General features: G+C 43.7%; 1 protein-coding gene across 1 annotated transcript; it reads left to right on the top strand.

The window, feature by feature from the left end:
* On the top strand, positions 1–23,465 carry LOC144732035 (tumor necrosis factor receptor superfamily member 6-like). Its single transcript, XM_078613232.1, has 10 exons — positions 1–218; positions 4,919–5,009; positions 6,974–7,102; positions 10,896–11,042; positions 12,140–12,221; positions 13,526–13,590; positions 14,655–14,762; positions 16,381–16,409; positions 16,908–16,980; positions 18,497–23,465. The coding sequence occupies exons 1-10, from the start codon at positions 129–131 to the stop codon at positions 18,811–18,813; spliced, it is 1,131 nt and encodes a 376-aa protein (XP_078469358.1). The 5' UTR covers positions 1–128; the 3' UTR covers positions 18,814–23,465.
* The last annotated feature ends 150 nt before the right edge of the window (positions 23,466–23,615 follow it).

Raw genomic sequence — 23,615 nt, 5'->3', positions numbered from 1 at the left:
TCGCCGGAGACGTCGCCGCAGACAGACGACGCTGCCGCCACAACCACCACCACCTCCTCCTGCTCCTCCTGTGTGGGGTGTCTCTTTACTTGTTAAACTCTGCCTCGTTAGCTGTTAAGAGATACACCATGGCGAGGTGGAATTCGTGGGCACGCGGCGTGAGGAGGGGAAGACGCGACTGTCTGTGCAAGATGTTGTTCGTCTTGCTGTTGTTTGCGGTAAGAGATTATTACCCCCTTACACACCTTGTTACTATTAATACTACTGACTGCAGCATCATCATCAAGGATAGGGTGGCGAGAGTTCCTTAATCTTCTCTGAAATGTACGCGCGTAACTCAACAAGTTGTCGCGATTTAAAAGCAGCTTAAGGGACACGGTTTTCAATACCACTGTGGAAGCTTACAGTCCGGCTCCGTGTACAGATGAAGTGTTTGTGTGTGTGCAGGTGCAAAGTTCGAGGCGTGGTGTTGTAATTGTTGACGAGGCAGCATGTTGACAGGTCGCGGTGAGACGGCGCTGGTGAAGTATGGTCACTCCGCACCAGCAGCTGGTTGTGGCCGGGGGCATCCACCCCACGTGGCCTGTAGCGGCTCGTAGATGATGTTGTTTATTGTGGTGTGATGTTGATGGCACAGAAAACACGCGCATCCTTGTTTGTCGTGTAACTTGTACACGGACTCCATCAGATATCACGGCGTCTGGCCCCCCTTTTAGACTCCCAAAGACTCGAAATACGTTAACAGTACGAACATTTGCAGCGTGGTCCAGACGTCTCGTGACCCCCCCCCCCCATTAATTGACCCCCTAACGTTAATTTATACTTTAAATTAACATTGCTTTAAAAACCCAAAATAAAATATTTTATAGAGCAATGTGGGTCACAAGACATGTGGACCAGCCATGTACCGGACACTGCGGATACAGTCCACGGAGCCTCCACAGCACTGTCGGAGCACTGTGTGTCAAGGCCGGCAACTACCCCCGTCCGCCTTTGTCTCCCCCCCCCCCACACACACCGTAGTGTAAAGGCTGTAGCCGACTCCGGAGACGGGTTTGCCGGATATCGGGCGATCGCCACTGATGTTGTCCCTGTGCGGACATCGAAACCCCTTGGGGTGTAATCGGGGCGCCATCGCTTCACTTCGGCACAACCACCACCTTACTAACAACACCTTGCTAACAACACCTTACTAACAACACCTTGCTAACAACACCTTACTCACAACACCTTACTACTACCACCTTACTAACAACACCTTACTAAAAACACCTTGCTAACAACACCTTACTACCACCACCTTAATAACAACACCTTACTAACAACACCTTACTCACAACACCTTACTACCACCACCTTACTAACAACACCTTACTAACAACACCTTACTACCACCACCTTAATAACAACACCTTACTAACAACACCTTACTAACAACACCTTACTACCACCACCTTAATAACAACACCTTACTAACAACACCTTACTCACAACACCTTACTACCACCACCTTAATAACAACACCTTACTAACAACACCTTACTCACAACACCTTACTACCACCACCTTAATAACAACACCTTACTAACAACACCTTACTCACAACACCTTACTAACAACACCTTACTCACAACACCTTGCTAACACCACCTTACTAACAACACCTTACTAACAACACCTTACTAACAACACCTTACTCACAACACCTTACTACCACCACCTTAATAACAACACCTTACTAACAACACCTTACTAACAACACCTTACTCACAACACCTTACTCACAACACCTTACTAACAACACCTTACTAACAACACCTTACTCACAACACCTTACTACCACCACCTTAATAACAACACCTTACTAACAACACCTTACTAACAACACCTTACTAACAACACCTTACTAACAACACCTTACTCACAACACCTTACTCACAACACCTTACTCACAACACCTTACTAACAACACCTTACTAACAACACCTTACTACCACCACCTTAATAACAACACCTTACTAACAACACCTTACTAACAACACCTTACTCACAACACCTTACTAACAACACCTTACTAACAACACCTTAATAACAACACCTTACTAACAACACCTTACTAACAACACCTTACTCACAACACCTTACTAACAACACCTTACTCACAACACCTTACTAACAACACCTTACTAACAACACCTTACTCACAACACCTTACTACCACCACCTTAATAACAACACCTTACTAACAACACCTTACTAACAACACCTTACTAACAACACCTTACTAACAACACCTTACTAACAACACCTTACTACCACCACCTTAATAACAACACCTTACTAACAACACCTTACTCACAACACCTTGCTAACAACACCTTACTACCACCACCTTACTAACAACACCTTGCTAACAACACCTTACTAACAACACCTTACTACCACCACCTTAATAACAACACCTTACTAACAACACCTTACTAACAACACCTTGCTAACAACACCTTACTCACAACACCTTACTAACAACACCTTACTACCACCACCTTAATAACAACACCATACTCACAACACCTTACTAACAACACCATACTCACAACACCTTACTAACAACACCATACTCACAACACCTTACTAACAACACCTTACTCACAACACCTTACTACCACCACCTTAATAACAACACCTTACTAACAACACCTTACTAACAACACGTTACTACCGACAAAGACAAATCAAAAGTTACCCCCCCACTACCATCATAACATTGATGTTGGGGGCAAGTGCTGTTAGCGAGTAAGCGCCTGTGAAGGCCGGCACCGTACACGAGGGGTGGGTGACCAGCTACCACGCCCGGCCGCCTTTGTCTCTCCCTGTTGGCGATGTGTAACACCACCGCACCAGGTAGTCATTTGAGGACCGGTTCAGAAAATCGTCACTGGTGGTGTTGTGCCGTGGGCGGGGGGGGTCGAACTCGGGTGGCAAAGCTCTACTCTGCGTACACATTCCGTGTGTACAGCACACGCGGACTGTGGTGTACTCGTGCGTGTACAGCGCGGTACATAATACAGTACTGAGCAAATATATAGTATACATATACAGTATAGCACGTGTGCTGCACGTGTGTACAGTAGTACGTGTATAGGTGTGGAGCGGTGGCGCAGTGGTCACGCGCACCGCGAGGTGATGAACCCCGACCCCAGGGCTGCATCGGTTCCCAATCACGGCTCACGTCAGTGGCCAAGTGTCGCCGGGTCTGAACCCGTCCCGGGGATCTCCCCCCCCCAACCCCTTCCATCAAGCCGCACTGACCTGAGCGGTGAAGTATGGCCAATCCCGGCGACCAGCACGACGTCTTGGGGAGGGCCTTCATCCAGCTGTGGACTAAGGGGCTGGGGATTCTAATGTCACAGTACATTTATTGACGCGCGCATCTTCTGCTGTGTACAGAGCGTGCACATGTACAGCAGCACCGGATAAGGCGAGATAATTGTCAACGGAATAACACGTGTCCTTTAATTTACTTGTGTGTGTGTATGCTTCGTGCTGCGGTGCTAATTACCCTTGTTGGTGGTGTCAACTTCACATTCTTATGGCATGAATCCTGTTGAGTCGATCTTACTCTCTATAGTGTCTCGGCAACTTTCAATGGGGACTTCCCATCGAGCGGCACTTATTTCACTCACTCTGGAGGGTCTCGATGATAATTATGATGATTGTGAAGAGGCTGTTACTGCTAACCCCTTGTTGGATCTTAAGCACTTTGACGTTGTACCCACGTCTGCATCCGGCTTGTCATATGCTGTGTCACTGCGTGTACGTGTGTGTAGATGCTTTAGTTCATCGCTTATATATTATTAACTAGTGTAAATTTACGATAATCTCCCAAAAGTTTTCCTTGAGATGAATGCTGTTGAATGAGCACTTTGATGTTGGGTTTATTTAAAATATCACGATGCAGTAAAAGTGCAAGCAAAGGTCATCAAAGTGAAACTGCACCCAGTTCAAATTAATAGTGATTCTGCTTCTTTATTTCTATTTCTATTCGATGTCCAAAAAATACCAAAAAATACCAAAAAACTACTGTCACACAGATAAACTGAAGGGATTATTGATAATGATTGCTGTGTAATGGTTTGCAAAACGAAAAAAAACAACACAGACACGGGCGCACTTGGCTTTCATCTAAAGCGGCGCTGGTATTTTTTGAGAACATTTATTATTCTTGTAACGAACTAATAATTTGTTACAATTTTAATAAGCCTTTAATGATTATTTTTATTGCATGACAAATCGATGTAGCCTACCCAGCGTTACACACAGCCTGCAGAGTGTCAGGCGTTAGGCACAGATCACCAAGACTCTACGTAGGGTAGAGCAGCGGCCTTCATTGCAAGGCCCCGCGGGCCACTGGCGGCCCCGAGTGGCCTTTAGTGCGGCCCCTGATGTGTGGCCCCCGACAGTAAAACACAATTGTGAAAACACCGTCCCATCATCGTGCTGCTGTCAAACCCCAATGGTTTCAAATGTGTGATGTCTCATCGGCGAAAGTGACCCCCCTCTGAAAAGTAGTGAAGAACACTGGTTTAGAGTATATGCCGATTGGATTTCCAGACCAATATCAAATTTGTTTGAAGCGAGCACAATCTGTACAGTTTTTACCTCCTGGAATCTCATCAGCAGTCGGGTTTGTTAAATAAATTCTGCTTGCTGGATTATATTGGTCTGGAAAGCGAACAGGCTGATTGAAATCTACTTACTTTCTCTGTGGAGACAGAACAGAGGTCTGTTTTATGGAATTCAACATGAAGCGCTACCAAAGTGCATTTACAAGTGTTTATGCAATGTTGTATTTAGAAATGCAGTAGTTACAGTATTTGAAGTCAAATTAACTCTGGTGTATATTGCTGTGTTTCAGGTTGTGACAGCCATGGTGGCAAGGACCTCAACGTGCAAACAAGAAATTCAATACAAGTTTCAGGACCATTGCTGTCCTCTGTGCCATATTGGTATGTGTCAGTTAATGATAAAAATAAAACATTATTTTACAGTTATGCTGATGAGTAGCATGCCAATTGTATAAAATCAATGTCATACAGTTGGCATCATTTGTTAATATTCTGATGCTGTACAAGTTAGTGTTCATGTAGATTTCTGGGTAGTACATTTGGATATTGTACATTAAACACATAGACTTTTCGTGACCAATATGATTCATAATAGACTGGACTAGATTTTTTGCAACTGCCTGATGATTCTGGTTATAACTACCAGTGAAACGTCGTACCAAATTGTTAAATGTTGTGAATTTCTCTTCAACAGTCTAGTGTGCTAAAAGAGGAATACATTGTCACATTTGTTCACGTGACAAACCTATTACATGGTTGTGCCAGGTGGAGGAGGGTTTACGACACACATTTTACTTACCTGATCTGACCCAACAATCAATTATGAATCATTTGATGTTGTACCTTGAACTGGAAAAAAAATGTTTGAAAGAAATTACAATCCTTAGTGACTTCACTGCTGGATGAAGCTTCCTCACGTAGTGTTGGCCATGAGTGTTGTTTGACCATACTTCACCACATTGGTAAATGTGGGTCGGTGAAGGAGATGTCCAGGGCCAGTTCCTGATATAACCATTAATGCTAGCTGTGGCAGGGAAGTTTAACCCTGCATCGCATGTTTAAGAGTGTAATGTGCTAATCACCCGGAGTATATAACAGTGCATATGGATACATTTAATAAACCCCATTACCAATTGACAGTCTTTGAAGTGACATGGGCTCTTAACTCAATGTCCTTTAAGAGTCTATCTTACACAACCACCGTGCTCCACAACTGTTTCATTTGTGGTTGCCTTTGTTTTGCCAACATTTACATATGTAGAGGAGGTAGTTTTGACTTAAAACTTCAGTGACTGCAGGAATTCCTATTCTTGGTTCTTTCGGTAAAGTCACATAGATATCAAATAAAAGAAAAATAACAGATTAAAAAATGTTATGAAAATTTTTTGAAAATAATAAAAGAAAAAAACCCACGACGTTTCGATCGCAACACCAGCGGTCTTTATTTTTTTATCTACGTGACTTTACTGAAAGAACCAAGAATAAGAGAAGGCAGTATTCAGCACACACAATTTGTACAGATAATTGTTATTTTTATACAGCCATTGTTTGGGTGACTGGGTCTGGACTGTCCACTCCATAAAGATGAGAACCTAGATTTACCTCTTCTGGCAGCCTGAGATTTGAGCCCAGGATCTTGGTGGTGCCGCTCATGGCGGCGCCTGCCCCAACTATTATTTCCTCGAATCGCCCAACCGACTGCAGCCATTATCATTTAATATCCTCGTGGCTCGTGGCACTTGAGGTGCCCTTCTGAACTGTGTCTCCGCTACACAATTCTACTTGCTAAAAATAACAATTTAAATGCTTACAGAACTCGGGTTCTCCACACCAGTGTGTGTCAAACCTCAGTGTTTGCGATCCCACTGCCCCCCTGCAGTGCATCTTTTGCAAATCGACTTGATATCCGTTGATGGTAATCACGCCTGATGGTTGGTAATTATGGAAATATGCACGGTAGGTTTAAAAACCACAGCTCATGTCTCATGTCCACTGGGGGGTTTTGCGCCTTGGTGGCTGTGCCTTGGCAGCTGTGCAAGATTGGTCTAAGAACGTATCTCCCTAATCCCTTTTTCCTTCCATTTTTTTCTTCCTTTTCTATATTATGTTTTTGCTCAGTCAGACACAGCTTTAGACAGTGTTAAAAACATGAGTGGATTTATTGAATTGAATAACGACTGAGTCGGAAATATTTTTAGAGAGTACCGTTTATTTTGTTCCTTAATTGAAGAATGTTTTTTAATTAATCTCCAAACAATGTTACATTTTCCCCGTTGTAGCAAGTCTTGGCGGCCGTCTGTGCCGGTGTCCGTGTTTCCGTGTTAACGCTCCGCATCTACACGCAGGCTCTTTCAAGGTACGAGACTGTGAAGCATCGGGCAAGGAGACGGTGTGTGACTTGTGCACTCCAGGAACGTTCATGGACGAACCCAACCACTCCGATCGGTGCATGCGATGTCGAGAGTGCGATACAGGTCAGCACGCACACACACATGCATTTGCGTTCAAAATTATAATTGTGTATACATGGTGTGGCCAAGGGTGCCGCGGTGTTATACAGGATTTGGGGGGTTTGATGCTGACCCTGACGCCTGTACATTTGGGGTTTGCATGTTCTCCCCGTGATCGCGTGGATATTTCTTTGGGTCCTCCAGTTTTTCCCACCACATTTAGAAACATGGGATTCAGAGAAGGCTGCTATTAATTTCCATACGTTAAGCCACTTAGTTACCTGGTAAAATAATAATAGTTTAGTTTATAGTTTAGTTTAGACATGGGTACTCCTGGGGTGCTCCCACGGATTTCTAAGTGAAAAACAGCACGGCCAGTGGCCAGTCGCCAGTCGGTGTGAGTGAACTGACCACATGGCCACCCTTGTAACGTGCGTCTTGTGGCTTACGGCCATGTGAACATTTTAGTATGTGGCTCATACGGTCAGGCGAGTTTTGCCACCCTGATGTATACAGTCAACGCTTGATTATCTGGGGTATTGGGAAGGGATGACCTGGACAACAAGAATAAAAACAACACAGATGATTCATACATGTAAATTAGGTAATAAAAACATGTATTGTGTACATATGGGGGTAAAGATATTAAATAATTAATTTTACCTGCTGATGGAATGAGTCACTGATCCTTGAGAGTCAGGAGCAGCTAAAAGGTAAACCAAGGTGCTAAAGAAATTGTATTTGAAAGGTCTCAACTGTAAAGCATAACAGAGTATATATACGCTTAATAAAGGTGTTTGGGTGAGATCGCATTACCCTAAAAATCTTTATTACGAATAATATTGTGGCAAAAGCCTACGTGTCAAACAGAGTATATGTATGTAGTGACATAGAATGGGTCACTACAGCGCGTAGCGCTGGTTCCTGACAGAGAGGGTAATTGTGGGTGTAGCAGCCGATCTGCCAGCAGAGCATGCAGTGCCATGGAATGGGTCACTAGGGTGCGGAGCGCTGGTTGCTGGCAGAGAGAGGGCATCTGAGGACGTCGGAGCCTGGACGGCTAACAGGGCACGTGATGGACCGGGGTAAGGGATGTAGGGCAAAGGTGACAGAGGGGACACGTGGGGTGTAGCCCAGAACCTTCTGGTAGGTTCCAGAAGGGGGCGTGGCCGAGGGCAGAGGCAGGCCACGCTGGGGGGCATAAAAGGGAGGTCCCGAGGCTGGATCGGGGCTGTCGTTTGGAATGGAACACGTCGTGCTGCGCATTCGTCTCCTCGGCGTCGTGGGTCAGGCAGCGTGCCGGCTGTCCTGACCCGTCTGTAGTTATCCCGTGTGTGAACAGAAGCGTTTAAGCATAGAATAGACGTCTGTGCCTCCTACTATTCGTGTCTCGAAGTGACTCACTACATATACACAGGGCAGCAAAATCTGGTGGATGAGACCCAGAGGAGAACATGCTAGAGAATAAGACCCACGGAGCGATTGTGGCATCATGAGATAGTGAGGTATTCTAACATCATGGGAAGGCCTTCATCTTACAGTGGATGTTGATGATGAGGATGTTGATGATGAGGAAAATCATTAACAGTCACCCAAAATACCCCAACAGAAATTGGCCAAACCTCCCAATTTTTACTTCACTTGGTAGTCAAGATTGAATCTAGCTAAATTGTGAGCAAAAAATCAGAACTATGGAGAAATGTACACTGATTACAAACACTCGTATTTTAAAAAAGGCAACAAATAGGACAAATGGGAAAATAATTCAGAGAAAAAAGGAGCCAAAGTGATTTGTTAGTGTATAGTTGCTGCCTCAAATGGCTAAATATTAAAATCTGATTGCATTGTACAGGTATTCAGTCTAAACAATCAAAATTGTTTCTCCAACATGTTTGGAAATTCATTGTTTACAGCCCTGAACAGTCGTGGAAATTCCACATTACTATCTTGGGAGGAGAGGGGGGTCATAGAAAGTGGAGACCACCACTGTTGACTTATCCACAAAGTGATACCTCAATTTGTAACCTTCCGATTGTAAGACACCCACTCTGCTGCTGCACCGCATTGCAGAATAAGCTGGAATTAGCCAAGAGACATGAAAGACGTAGTTTGTCTTGGGAAAATACAGAACTCAGTGCTGAGCCGGGTCCACTCCTTAATCGGATAAACTGGTCACCATTTTCGGAATCGATTTACCATTCTGAAAAAAGTCAGGAACCCAGCCATCGTTGCACTCGGAATTTTAATAGTCAATGCACTGATTGTCCTCATCTGTCAGATTGAAAGGTTAAAGGGCAAGCATGCAGTTGGTTGTTTGCTCAAGGCATGGGCTGCCCCTGGATTGCATGTCCAGTCTGCTAACCATGACAGTGTGGCACCTCCCTTGGTGTCTCACAAACATGTTGTGTTTGTTGCTAGGCGGCAAACCCTCAACCAGTTTTTTTTGCCTTTTTTTCATGCGGTTATCCAGTAGTGCAAATATGCTCTTTTTTAATACAAATTTCTTCACTTTTATGTCATCTCATTACCACCATCTCTCCATGTCCATCTTTGTCTATTTTTCATGTCCTTTTGCCTTCGATATTGTCTGAGAAGGACGCATGGCAGTAGGGTAACCTATGAGCTTTTCGCTACCTGTTCACGTTTCACAACGGCTTGAAAAAAAACCACCGAACTGCACTAAAACCCAGAATCTGGTAGCCCCGATCAAATTCTTCCTCATGAGTCATCGGGTTTTATTTTTCAGTCGAGGGCTGATAGTGACTGTGGCTTTTCTGTGAACGCTCACCCTCTTGTGGAAACATGTGGTCATACTTTAGTATTTGTTAGCATTGGTGTTTTCATTGCTGAAGTAGTGCTGAATGCCACTGCTGACGTTGTGTTTTGCGTTGTCATTTGCTTAGTTGTTAGTTTTTACTTATGAACAAATAATCGTGAATAAGCATTTTCTCGTTGTATCTCAGAAGCCAATGAGAGTTGACCCTGGTTAGTACTTGGGTGGGAGATGACCTGGGAAAACCCTGTGTTGTCGGCTTGGGCTGTGAAAGGTCACTCGGAAGACGCAACTCAGTCGTGGACTCTTCATGCTCTGTATCTGGTGCTTTTAGTGGTACACCCTCGTATGGGTGGTGGGGTTTCTCCACGTAATCATATTGTCTCCCACGTGCCAAACAATGAATGAATTGACCAAATATACCAATCCAGGATCCTCATTGCTATTCTCAATGTTATTAATCCATGAGGAATACAAAATCCACGTGTTCTTTGTTTAAAAAATATATATATCTATAATCTTGATTTGAAGCTTTCGTGACTGCAGGAATTCATACTCTTTGGTTCTTTCGGTAAAGTCACGTTGGTATATAAACTAATATATTTTATTTTAAATATTTTCTTTTATTTTTACCTACGTGCCTTTACCGAAAGAACCAACGAGTGTATATCTATACATACATTAATGACAAACATTAGTGAGGAGTTTGGGTGCAGTTAATTATACAACATTTATTGGGTAGTGGTAGTTATTAAATGAAAATGTAATGACCTACAAAAGGAGGTAACTGTCATTATACATGCAGGTAACTACTTGAGTAATCCTAATAACAACCCCCTTGTATGTATCCAGGAAAACCCTTACTGATTCTCTATGCAATTTTTTGTTCAGGAGGGCCACGCATTTGTATGTTTGGCCAATTCTGTGAATGAGCGTTGGGCTTCGCGTAGCCGGGAAAACGCACATTCACAGGAGGAGATAATACCGTGGAGTCTCACGCAATGCGCCATACGTGGCTTCACACCGGTGACTTTGACGTTGCAGTTGCTGGCTTCGTCGTGACGAAGAACTGCTCCAATAAGTTAAATACGGAGTGTCGCTGCCGGGACGGAATGTACGTGAACCCGCACTACTCATGGATCTGCCTACACTGCCAAACGTGCCAGCAGGGACACAAGGCGACACAGCCATGTAAGGTGGAACTACCATATGCTGTTATCAGCCGTCAACTTACCAGTTTTTGTTGTTGTCAAGTCTATAAAGGGCGGTGATATAGTCTAACGGTGACATGTTTCTATGGGACATTTGTTTTGCCAGTAGAAAAGTATGAAAAATAAGAATAGGCTTTACCCGTTCTGGCAATAAAACAGGCGTTAAGATCTTGATTCGAAGCTTTCATGACTGCAGGAATCCATACTCTTTGGTTCATTCAGTAAAGTCACGTAGGTAGACGACGTTTCGATCTCTCTCGCCTGAAGACCGTCTCTCTCACCTGAGGACGGTCGCTTGCGTTGCGATCGAAACGTCGTGATCTATTATTTTGTCAACCTACGTGATTTTACTGAAATAACCAAAGAGTATAGGCGTTAAGATGTTCAAACACCAAATAGATACCTTTTGGAAGGAATGCAATCTGCATTTCCCACACGTACTTGTGATAAAACATGCAAACAAACATCCTCTGATCATAATAAATGCCGTTGTCTTTGAAACTGATTGGCCTACACCAGAGAAAGCCTTCTTTAGGCCAGTGTCAAACCAGAGAACGGAAGAATGAGAAAAGTAAAAAGGCAATGCACGTATCGGAGCATTTATAGCTCGGGTTGATCAGTTATATCTATGGGACCTTTTTGCCATTATCAAAGGATGGAAAATAAGAATAGATTTTACCCTTTATTTAGAGGTATAACGCCGTTTTTAAAGACATTGTACTGTACTTACCGCAGAGAACTGTCGCGACTCGACCACACTCTATGATAGCCGGTGCCAAACTGCCATGCGCCCTCCCATATGGCCTTGTGGGAGCCTCTTCAGGTTGGAAGACGTACCGATAAAGTTATTTTATTTTATAGGTACATCATCGTAATGGGAAAGGGGTAGTGTGCGATTCAAGCTGGAGAGAAGATAGCCGTACACACGACCCAACCCGGAATATCGCACTTGGGACAGAATGAGCAATCTGAGTATAATCACTTTGTGCATCTCCACCTGTGCAGGGGCACTTGCTCAAACAGGTTACGATGAACTCGCTGGGCTCAACGGAGGCTGTTTTGTGTTTGCGTAAACAGGCACCTCTTTCACAGACACCGAGTGTGCACCTTGCCTCGACGGGGAGTACAGTGATGGACACAACTGCCTTTCTTGCTTAAGGTAAAATATTGGCCAACTCTCGATTCTCCTGGGTAATGGGGTGGGAAGGGTGGCGGCTGGGCTAAAAGAACAACACGGATAACACAAATCCTACGGCTGCGTATATTTTGCGGTTGTGCCGTGTGGCTCTGCCGTGTGTTGTTGGGTTGCGTCGCACGTTTACGGCACAAAATCCAACATTTTGCTGCCAGTACGAGGAGCAAAGCGTCGGACATCGTAATGAACAGCATGCATGCCCTGATGTTAAACCTGGGCCACATCTGGGCCATTCGTGGGCCATTCCCAACAGTCATTGCAACATGGCTTTAGACTAAACTATGAAATCTCGGTGTAGAGTCTGCAATAACTTATGTAACAACTCGTATTCATGTTCATTGGACCTTTAATTATATCGAGAACATTCGGTTTGTAAACCATGTTGACCTCAGAACATTTGTTTTAGCTGCTGCGTGTCATTTTGGCAATATTGTTTAAAGGGTGGGTGTGAAATGTAGTCACGGAATGCTTTTTTAAATTTCCAAGTATTTTTGTCTTGGTGAGTCACTGTTCATCCTGGCTTCAGAACTAATGGTAAGTGGTTATGACAAAAGTCATGCATCAGGAATTGTGCATTGATGTCAAAGGTGACATCAATGCACAATTTGCAGAATCAAGATATAAGCTTTAGTCTGAATATGTATTTTCACATGATTAAACCATATCCTTCATATCGTCTCGAATTAAACTATTGCATGCATAAGAGATTTCACAATGTTGATAACACTCTTATGACCAAATCACTTGGAATGCGCCCAATCTCTTCAGACATCCTACCATAGCTATAAAAAGAACATACATTTGGGGCAAAAACAACCCAATCCTATAAAAAATGTAATGCAAATTACACAATTTGATTTATATTCAGCAACATCACCCCTTACTGTAAAAAGTTTGACAGGACCCTCCTGACAAAGAGTCTTGAGACTCAGTGATACTTTCCTGAGTAAACAAGCATAATAACATAGCAATAATAATGCATCCATGCTCCCTGCCTTCACCAACTCGCACTGACCAGCACGGCGATGTGTCGTCGAGCTATCCCAGCGACCAACGCGGCATGGGGAGGCACTCGTTTAGTAGAGGATTGACAAAAGGGCCGTACACTTCCATAACATTCTCCATTTCCACTTTCGGTCCTAAAAGTAGGAGATAGTGCTGCACTGGAAAAACCCTTTTACAAATGTGCGCGATTGTCAGTGAGTGTTGTCAGTGTTGCATTGGATAAATGTCAATAATGGCATTCCTTATACCGGGTGATGGTGCAGGTGCGAAGATCAACACCTGGAGACCGAACAACCCTGTAAACCCAACAGCAATACTCAATGCAAAAGTGAGTGCTGTACATCGACAATGCAATGTACATGTTTGTGCCGGTGCTGTGTGTAATCTCCAAAATATAACCGTCTCAAGTAATTTGTGGGGATAAGTTGTGGGCAGCAAAGGGAAGTGCACCAAAATCCATTCTGCTGTCATCCTCCCGCCATCTACACCACCCACCTTCGCCGACCCACACTGACCAATGTGGTGAAGTACGGTCAAAATACCCTAGTGATCTGCACGGATTTAGGGAGGGTCTCATCTAAGCATTGGATTGACAAAAGGTTCTGTACATTAATTTGACCAATCGTGGAAGAGTTCTCGCCACTCGGCGACGCTTTCAGGGGAGAGGTAAATTCCAGCGTGTGCACAACAGGGATCTCAACATCCGCTCGCTGTACTGCCATCTCCTGGCCACTTCATAGCTGGCCACCTCATGTGTGTGATTCACCAACCCTCACATCCAAAGCGCGGGGTCACATCGCCTACAAAGCGCTGCCGTGCCCGGCTCAAATGTAAATTGCATGGTAACCAGGAGATGGTGGTACTGCAAGTAGGATTCTATTCTCATATGTGTGTGATCCCCCTCCCCCCCCAGAGACGTTTTACTTTCACTTTCAAGAATGCTGGTGAAGGAACTCTGCCAAGCATCTTAGTAACAGGACTATAAAGAGAGTCTCAGGACTCGGTGATGTTTTCGTCATTCCACTGCTGGATGAGGGCCTCCCCCGTGCAGGGGAGGTTGTGGTCAAATTTTCGACCGTTATTCGTACTGATCAGCGCGTGTTGATGTAGACACGGAGCACAGACGCAGAAGCATTAAAGTAGGGTAAAATAATGGATTGGCTCCATTGCCCTCTGCTAGCCACGAAGTATCTCCATAGCCTATAACACCTGTTATGAATGGTGGTCACCCCCCCCCACTAATTTTCAAGGCTCAACCCTACTTAGCTACTGAGGTGTGATGAGGAAGCTGAGATTTGGGTGCATTCCAGGTGATTGGGTCACAGCCTGGAATAAATGACTAATTCATTATTAATCGCGTGCTGGTATGCATTTGCTGTGTTTCCTCATCAGAGCACTCAAACACGGTGATTGTTGTGACGGTGAGCGTGCTCTGTCTATTCATCGTGATCATTGTGGTCATGTGTATGAAGAAGAAATCTCCCCGCAGTATCTTCAGCGGTGAGTCCTTTTATTGAGTTTTCAATGTCATGCTGCACTAGCAATGATTTAGCGAATGCTGTTTTGCTGCCTTTAACAAGCTAGACTGGGGGCGCGACAGTGGGGAGATGTTAACTACCTCGCCTGGTATACAGGAGGTCATGGGTTCGATCTCAACCCGTATGCCTGTATATTTAGAGTTTGCATGTTCTCCCCGTGGCCGTGTGGACTTTTCTCCAGTTCCTCCGGTTTGTCCCCTCCACATGTAGAACCAACATGTGTTTGGAGTATTTGGCTGCTATACATTTTCTATATGATGATAAGCCACTTCGTTTAGCCATATAGCTCAGCGGGCCTTACCTGGTAAAATAAAAAAAATAGCTCCAGTTTTTTAGGCCGTGTCGTCGAATCCCTGATCCCTGTGTGGAAACCCCTCAGCTGCCCAGTGGCAGCTTCAGAAACCCCACATCGAACGTGGGGGTGCAAGAAATTACTTTGTCATGCTGCTTAAAAGTGGCTTGCAAAGTGCATTAATATATCCATAGTTTTGTTTTCGGTTAGATCGCGTGAATATAAATGTCGTGAAACCCGCCACCACCCGACACAGCCAATTGGTAAGGTTTTTCACGTAAACAAAACATGCCAATTCGTTAATAGTTCAGCATACCGGTGTGTTGGAGAGTAAACCCACAAGATTTACAATTCGAGTATGCTGTTTCGCTGGTAATTACAACCAGTCTCATCAGGCGAAAGGCAGAATTGTGGAGGAATCCTCCGGTTTTGTTTACGTGACGAACATTACCATGGGCTGTGTTGGGTGGTCGCGGGTTTAACGACAAATTAATATTTTACGCGATCTAACCCAAAACTAACCTGTTATGGATAATATTGGTCGCGAAAGCCTACGTGTTAAACTGTGTACTATATATGGGTGTGTCTCGCTTAAACGAGCTAGATAAGATCCCCGAAAATCGCTCGGTAAGCAAAAACATGTTAAAAGCTGAGCGACGTTTCAGCCCCAAAAATATTTCACTCTTGAACAACTTTTTAAAATCGAAATTACACCAACAGCACAATTTGAATATATCATGTGACCTTTTTTGCCAGCATCAAAGTATAAAATATGAGAATAAGTTTTACCCTTTCTGGCAATAAAACAGGTGTTAAGTTGCTCAAACGCCAAATAGATCCATTTTGCAAGGAATCAAGTCTGCTTTAACCACAGATGCGTGTGACAAACAAACATGCTCTGATAATAATAAATGCATTGTCTTTGGAACTGATTGGCCTACACCAGAGACGGCCATCTTTATGGCCTAATCTCACCAGTGTCAGACCAGAGAACGCCAAAAGGCGAACATGTGATTGGTAAAGAAGACAATGAGGCAAATAAGGAACACAAGGTTTGGTTTTGTTGCTGTAGAAGCCGGGGATTTGACTGCAGAATCTCATCTTTATCAGCTCAATGTTTCAACACAGCCTTGAGCCCTCTTTTAACCACCCAGCCCACCCCAACTAGAGCTTCTAAAAACGTGAACCATTAGTTACTTCGTGATTTCTATAATCCATTTTACACAATTCCACACACTAACTTCTTGTCTTATTGATTGTCATTAATTTTGTTATATTTGTGTTGCAGATTTGGGGAACTGGGTTGTGCAACTACTGGTAAAAAGTTACATTTTCTTTTCACGTAAATTGCGTATCTTTTACTGTTGGGCTGTACAGTCATCTGTAAACATATACAGGCGCGTCTCACTTAACGAGCGGGATACGTTCCGTGAAAATTGCTTGTTCAGAAAAAACTCGTTTCCCATTGACTCGGAGTTATTACTGTCACAGTAATTACAGGAATGTTATATTTTTACATTTTTCTTTTTAAATGCAGGACTTGATATGGTTCTTGTCCTTTCAGCACAAGTTATGGGCAGTGACGAGTACTGTGGTTACGCCAAATCGTAGGGATGTTAACCGTTATGGTGTATTTGGAAGTACATTTTATGCGTGTGCTTGTGCCTGCCACCAAGCACTGACATTTAAAAAGAGTGCACCCTGAATTTTTGCACTGCAAGCCAGCAGTGTAAAGGCTTTGCAGTTGTGTTTTCTATCTGAGACGTCATATTTTTAATGCGTTTCATCTTGCGTGCCTTTTGTATGTGAAATCAGGGTATGAGTCCCGGTTCACCACCACCGATACCACCATCGATACCACTGCTGAAACCACCAAACTGCAAATTGAGTAAGACATCGCAGGAAAAACACCACTTTTGTCAATCCAAACTTAATAGGTCTGTTGATATCACTTGGGTTTCTCAAAACAATTCCCATAAAACACAGAATACCTCTACAATCTGGAATATAAGATGACGCAGGCCCTGTAACATCCTTGACGAGAGAGCGCTGATGTGTGGCACCCATCATTATCTGTAAACTCAATAGCGATGATGGACCTGAAATAATTTCCCCCGAGGTTCTGTTTGTCTGGCCGGTATCACTGCTTCATTCAATCTCAATCCTCTTCATTCTAGATATTTTATCAACGCATTGATCCACTTGGTTTCCTATCTTCCTCTCCTGCTTTCTTCCACTTCTGTGTGCATTGCCAAGTACAAGGCTCTTGTCTGGGCTCATTCTCGAAAATATTCCACACCATTTTCCGATAGCATCATTTTTCTATTTCTTAGGTCTTAATACTCCAATGTGTTGTGCTTGCCATGGATCAATTGCCAACTTGAGTTTTTTTGCCAGAAAAGACATGTAGGATAACTAAACTGTTTTCTTGGACCCAGGGCTGCCCAGGATTTTATGGAGGCTTGGGGCTGGAGGCCTGTGGAATAGAGCCAACCATGCTTGGGATATTGAGCTACTTATTAAGGATTTTGCATGTGGGATAAAATACTCCAAAAATTACCACCGGTGGGTCAACACCATACTTTCTGTACTCCCATATTCTTGCCATGGCGTAGCTCTGTGGGAAGATGTGTTCTACACATGTCGTTGTGTGCGTGATCCACCAACCGCACCCCAAATGTGATGGATTAAAGATATGCCCTTAACATACTAAGCTATAAAATATATATGCACTCATTGAGGCTTTCTTGAGTAATAATAAGTGTTATAAGTTTCATGATCATTATTAATGAAGAGTAAAAAAACTCAAATTCATCATTAACACTGTCTTATATGAGAAATAAATTGAAACAGGTGACGTTTTAAGCCATGAAAAAGGGCCATTGCTCGAAACGTCGCCGACTTTGTTTCCTTTGAGGCAGTGTCGTTGGACAATGTGTTAAGCTTTTTCGAAATTGTGCTTGTCCACCACTACTGATGACGCAGCATCACCACATCATTTAAGTTGATTATTTAATATGCTGCTGCCCATGGTGTTACGGTTAACAGGCTGGACTTACAAGCCACAGGTTCACCGGCTCCACGGTGGTAGGACATAATGATGCAGGTTTCTTTAAGCCCCATTCGCCTCTGTATCCCCCCCCCCCTCCCAGGATTATAAATAGGAAACACCGCACCCTAATCGATTGACCAGGCGATGTGTGCTGGGGTAAATTGTGGAAATTCCCCCAATTCTTTCAAGATATCTCCTGCCAGCTTGGAAGACGAGTCAGCCTCCAATGTAGAGCTCCCTCTTCCACCAGTTGTGATTTGAGCAAATCATTTCAGGGCTGCACCTTTACCTTTTAGAAGTGAATTCTGGGTCTGCTTTGCTCAGTTCGCCCCTGTTTTTTTATTTATTGCAGTTCGGGATCACTTCCATTACATCATTGAAGATGTGCCGGACACGCGCTTCATGCCGCTCATGCGCCACCTGGGTGTGGCGAATCACAAGATTGAAGAGCTCCAGTACAACCACCCGCACGACCGGAATGAACAAAAGTACCAAATATTGAGTTCCTGGTTTAACTCCAAGGAATTTGATGTGGAATGGAGTGTCGTGTTGAAAGGGCTGCAGGATATTGGTGACGGGGAGTCCTACAACAGGCTTGTGGAGAGGCTTTTGCAGGGGTCTCAAAGTGTGAGCATGACCGCGCTGGAATCCGCACTTTTGGACAACTGATGCTGCTGCTGCATGTGGTGTACCTATCAGACGTACGGTTAGTTACGTACTCGGGTGGTTAAAATACATGTTTTTGCATAACCAGTGACACGTGACAAAAGCCGGTTTAAAACACAACATGAGCACCTTGTTAACTGAGAGAGGAGGGGAGCTGCCGTGGTTGCAAGGTTAGCACACTTCACTCGCGATCCAGCGGTTAAAACAATCGGCCAGCTCCCGGTGTCGCAGTTAAAACAATGGGGGCAGTATCTAAATAATCCCCCACCACCTCTGTCCAGCCAAGACGATGAATGGATACACCGCAAATCTTCGATCAACAAGTCGTGTGTGGATAGGGTAAAGTGTGGGTATGCCCACTTATTCGAAACGTCTGGTCAGCATGAAAAGTAGATAAACCACCCTCTAGAGCTCCCTCTAGTGGTGGCGTGACCAAGCAAGCGACCAGTTGAAGGGTAGATATACGATGCTATGACTGAGACCACAGTGCCTTTTGTACATTAACGTGTTCCAATCAGTAAATTCATGAATAACGTTTTACTGGAATTGGTCACCGGTTCTTGACTTTTGGAACCGGTAATCAATAAACGGGTTGCCGGTTGACTGGTTATAGATTAACAACCCGAATAATTACCAGGTGTGTGGATCCTCAGGACGTGTTCTCGATTTTTGAATGAATACAAAAAATATCCTGAAATTGGGCCTAGATTTGATATTTGGGGTGACATTTTTGTTTTATTTTAAATATATCTTATGGTATGCTTTCAGCTGAATCGATATCAAGCATATCACATCACTGCTGTGAATTTCTTGCCAAAAGTGCCATCATGTTTGGAAGAATTTCAACTCGAGCATTAAAAATATCGGGTTCGCTGCAGGATTGCGAGTGATAAAATGCTGCCCCCTTGTGTGGAAATGGGGTTACTTGCAGAGTGATCGGCGGAACTTTGATATCACCTTCTGCCAACTGGTTTCGAAGGTGAAGTTGGCAACGTTTTCATTTGTGGATATCGAAGTTTTTAAGCAATTTGATACCCCCCAGAAGCTTGGGTGGATGTCGGTGATCCTGCCCGCGAGTCGGAGGCGCGGCGAGTCTCGGGTCACGTGACTGGCGACCTGGCTCCGACGGCCACGCGGTCACACGACGGACTTCTTTTCAATTTCCGTTGATGAAGGAAGTGACCGTGTCTGCCACGCGCCGAGACAAGGGTGGGGTGACGCAGCGCTGTCTAATGAGAATTCCACGTGGATTCTTTGTCTCGTGAAATGACTGGGTAGCACGATCGAGATAACACTGGGGCGACAAAAGACTCAAATATTTAAGGAAACATTCCAGAGCATCAAAGTTAAGTCTTGTACTCACAGCCAATTCTTCCAGACAAGTGTGTGCATTTCGATGTAGCCGTGTATACTTTGCTATTGAATGTACCTTTGATTCTCTTGTAATTAACTTCCCAATCATGTTTTTGGCAAATCGATAGGTGAGTTACTTATTTGGGAATCTAGAAAGTATCTTCATGCTATCCACATTACCTCTTTGCTATATAAGTGTGACATGTATCAAAGAGATTATTCCATTATTTATTTTAAGCTGTCGGCTATTTATTTTGTAAAATGTATTATACTTCCATCTTCACCCACCGAAGATGTGAAATTTTCATATACGGAACGGGGAGAATTGTTATTCTATATGTGCCGTCCCTTTTTATATAGTTCTCATTCCAGAAATGTCACGACATGAAATGCAAAGCATTGAAAACAATGGCACCACATATGTATTACCATCAGCCGGACCGTCAATTGACCCTGAAACAAATCAAGGGATCAAACCTGAGGTTACTTTCTACGCACGGACACAAGCAAAACATGCTGCTCCTTGAAGAATGTGCCAATTGTGAGAATCCCCCCTGAGGTTAACACAGCCATGCAGGGCTCCTAACTGTGGTCGCTGCCACACATGTGCTTTGCCACTGCCGTGTCTCCTGTGTTTCCGATATTGACCACACCGCTGTACAGTGCCGGATTAAATTCGTGTGGGGCCTATAGCATATGTTATAAAGGGGCCCTAAATAAAAAAAACTAATTTTAAAACACAAATTTTTTTTACTTGCATAGTAAAGTAATTGTATTTTTTAATTTGCTATACAGCCAGATAATACGACAAATCGCTAACCCAGTCGTTCATAAAAGCTGAAGGCAGTATAGTACTATAGTAATAGAGCAAGTGTAGAATCACTGAACCGGAATTGATAGATGGCTAAAGTTTGGTTTGAGTCATAAGGTGTTAAGTCGGCTTTGACGTACACGTTCAGTTTTTGATATTTGGCGGTGTCCAGTTTTATTCCTTGCATTTTATTGGGGTTTTCCTGAACCCCCCCCCCCCACTTATACATGGAATATCCGACTTGCATTATTTGTTCGGGGATGCACTGTTTACCCTTGACCTAACTGTGATGCCGATTGCAAGTGGCGCTTGCGCACTTCCATAATCGAACACGTGTCGGCAGCTTGACCCTCGGTACACACTGGCACACTGTTCACTGTGAAGGTCCTTGGTCCATGAAGTTTTCATAGATTTTTGTTTCATTGTACATACCTTAACCACTACTTTTCAAAGTGATACCGGAATTCAACCCTTTTGTCTGGCTGTGTGTAAAACACAGTCGTCAACCTCTTTCGTATGGATCTGAATTGAGTAGCAACTATACACCAATGCCGAGGTTGTGAATTCGCTGCTGGCTTCTGGGCATAGAGATGGAATCCCAATCGGGCCCTCGGAGAATGCTTGCATGGGACATGAGTTCATGATGCGTTCCACTGGTTGCTTGCTTGTGGGGCAGTAAGCCTCTTGATGGCTGGATGATGGGGGTGCCACGGTGACGAGATGTTAACTACCTCGCCTGGTATACAAGAGGTGGTGATCTGGCTCCCCCCCCCCCCCCCCACATATGCCAGCCTGACCTCTTCTGGACTTCCGAGTCGAGCTCGAAACTTGAATCCATTTGTGAAATTGTGCACGTTACAAGTTGCCATTATTCAAATGCGAATTAATATATTTGATGCACTGTATCTGATGAGGACTGGTAAACAAAAATAGTACCTGGACTGCCATCGTGTGTGATGATGATTTTGTACAGCCAATGAAGACCAAATGTAAGTGATTAATTTATAAGCGGATTTAGCCATTCAGTTTCTTTCTCTGAGAGGTGGTGAACTTGAGGTCTACTGCCTCGAAATTTAAATAAATGGGGCAGTGTGAAGCTGTGTAGTCCATAACTTGTAAGGAGTGAAGTTTGGGGCTACCCCAGCTTAAATAATGTTTTACCAGCATTATGGATGTTGTGGTATTTGCAATATGCCAAGCTGTGTTTGCCCAACCCGTTGATTACTGTATAGATAGATTTTATATATAAAATACTGAAAAAGTGTTACAGAATGTTGGAACATTTAGTCTTATGGTTACAGAATGTTTAAATGTACCACGCTCGAACAATGGCCATTAAAAGTGACTTACAATGTGATAATGTTATTATTAAACGGTTAAACTCGGTTTTATATTGTGGACAAGTATTTCCCCGAGTCAATTCATTGCTGGGCAGCCTCTGAGACCTGTTCCACCACAAACAAAATGTAGTTTGTTGTACATCCATTTGTCTTCTTTTCCAGTTAACACTTGCCGTTCCTTGGCCAGTGTTTTAAAACCGTATTTTTAAGCACGAATATCCTAGACTAGCTTTCAACGCTAAAGTTTAGTTAAGCACGGTGCTACCTACCCGTTAAATTCCGCTGGGATTTGCCATTATAGGAGAGAAGCCTTACCGTTGTGTGCAGTAAAGCAAAACATTTCTAATTATTACGTAGATCTTGGTATACGGCAAAAAATCTTATGTTCCCTATGTATGAGTTTTCTCATGTTCAACATACTGTGTATATTTCCTGCTTATTTTGTTTAACTTTCCAAAAAAGTGCTAATTATTTTGAGTTATATAATTTTGTGTCAAAATAGAACTCATATCTTCGAGAGGGTCCTTGTCTATAAATATCGGGCAGTTCACCAACATTGTTTGGGCGTCACGGTGGCGGGATGTGAACTCCCTCGCCAGGCACACAGGAGGTCGTGGGTTCGATCCCGACCCTGACGCCTGCTGTATATTTGTAGTTTGCGTGTTCTCCCCGTGGTCGCGAGGATTTTTCTCCAGGTCCTCCGGTTTTTCCCTCTACATTTAGAAACATGCTTTTCGAATATTTGGCTGCGATAACATTGATAAGCCACTTCGTTGAGCTATCATTTGTGGCCAGGCCTCTTCTGAAACAGATCTATATAGCTCAGTGGGCCTTTCCTGGTAAAAATAAAACATAGCTTTAAATAGCTTTAAGAAAGTCTGACAGCTGATGAGACACTACATGGGGAAAAAACTGAACTTGGATGTATTGAACTAATACTGCTCAAATGTACGCACTCCCAGAGGGCCTTTTGGCATCATGGGGGGACACGTGATGTTAGCGAGCGCTTGTTAAGGCCAGGGCAGTGTGGCACAGAAACGAATACGACACGGCACAATCGGGTGTTTTGTTCAGTGTATTTGTAGTGTGATAGCGCCGGCTGGTGGACGAGACCGTGAATGTTGATAATAAAGAAGTTGCCTCCTCCAAAACTTGTCTCCGAATCACTGACACTCCATATTCATCGTCAACGGTCATGGTTAATCCACTGTTGGATGAAGGCTCCCTGAACGAAAGCGGTTCTCAGCGACATTAAAGCATATTAAGTACAATGCGATAAAAATGTGTAAGTTGCTCATCTT

Source organism: Lampetra planeri, chromosome 41 (assembly GCF_965212315.1).
Source record: "Lampetra planeri chromosome 41, kcLamPlan1.2.h2, whole genome shotgun sequence".
In the NCBI taxonomy this organism is placed as follows: domain Eukaryota; kingdom Metazoa; phylum Chordata; class Hyperoartia; order Petromyzontiformes; family Petromyzontidae; genus Lampetra; species Lampetra planeri.
This window is presented reverse-complemented; position numbering and strand designations above follow the sequence as displayed.

What these genes read in the sequence shown, in the direction of transcription:
- LOC144732035 (XM_078613232.1), top strand. Translation starts at nt 129, where the DNA reads ATGGCGAGGTGGAATTCGTGGGCACGCGGCGTGAGGAGGGGAAGACGC. An exon ending in ATGTCGAGAGTGCGATACAG is followed by an intron (nt 7,103 to 10,895) that starts GTCAGCACGCAC and finishes TTGACGTTGCAG; the next exon opens with TTGCTGGCTTCGTCGTGACG. An exon ending in CAGCAATACTCAATGCAAAA is followed by an intron (nt 13,591 to 14,654) that starts GTGAGTGCTGTA and finishes TTTCCTCATCAG; the next exon opens with AGCACTCAAACACGGTGATT.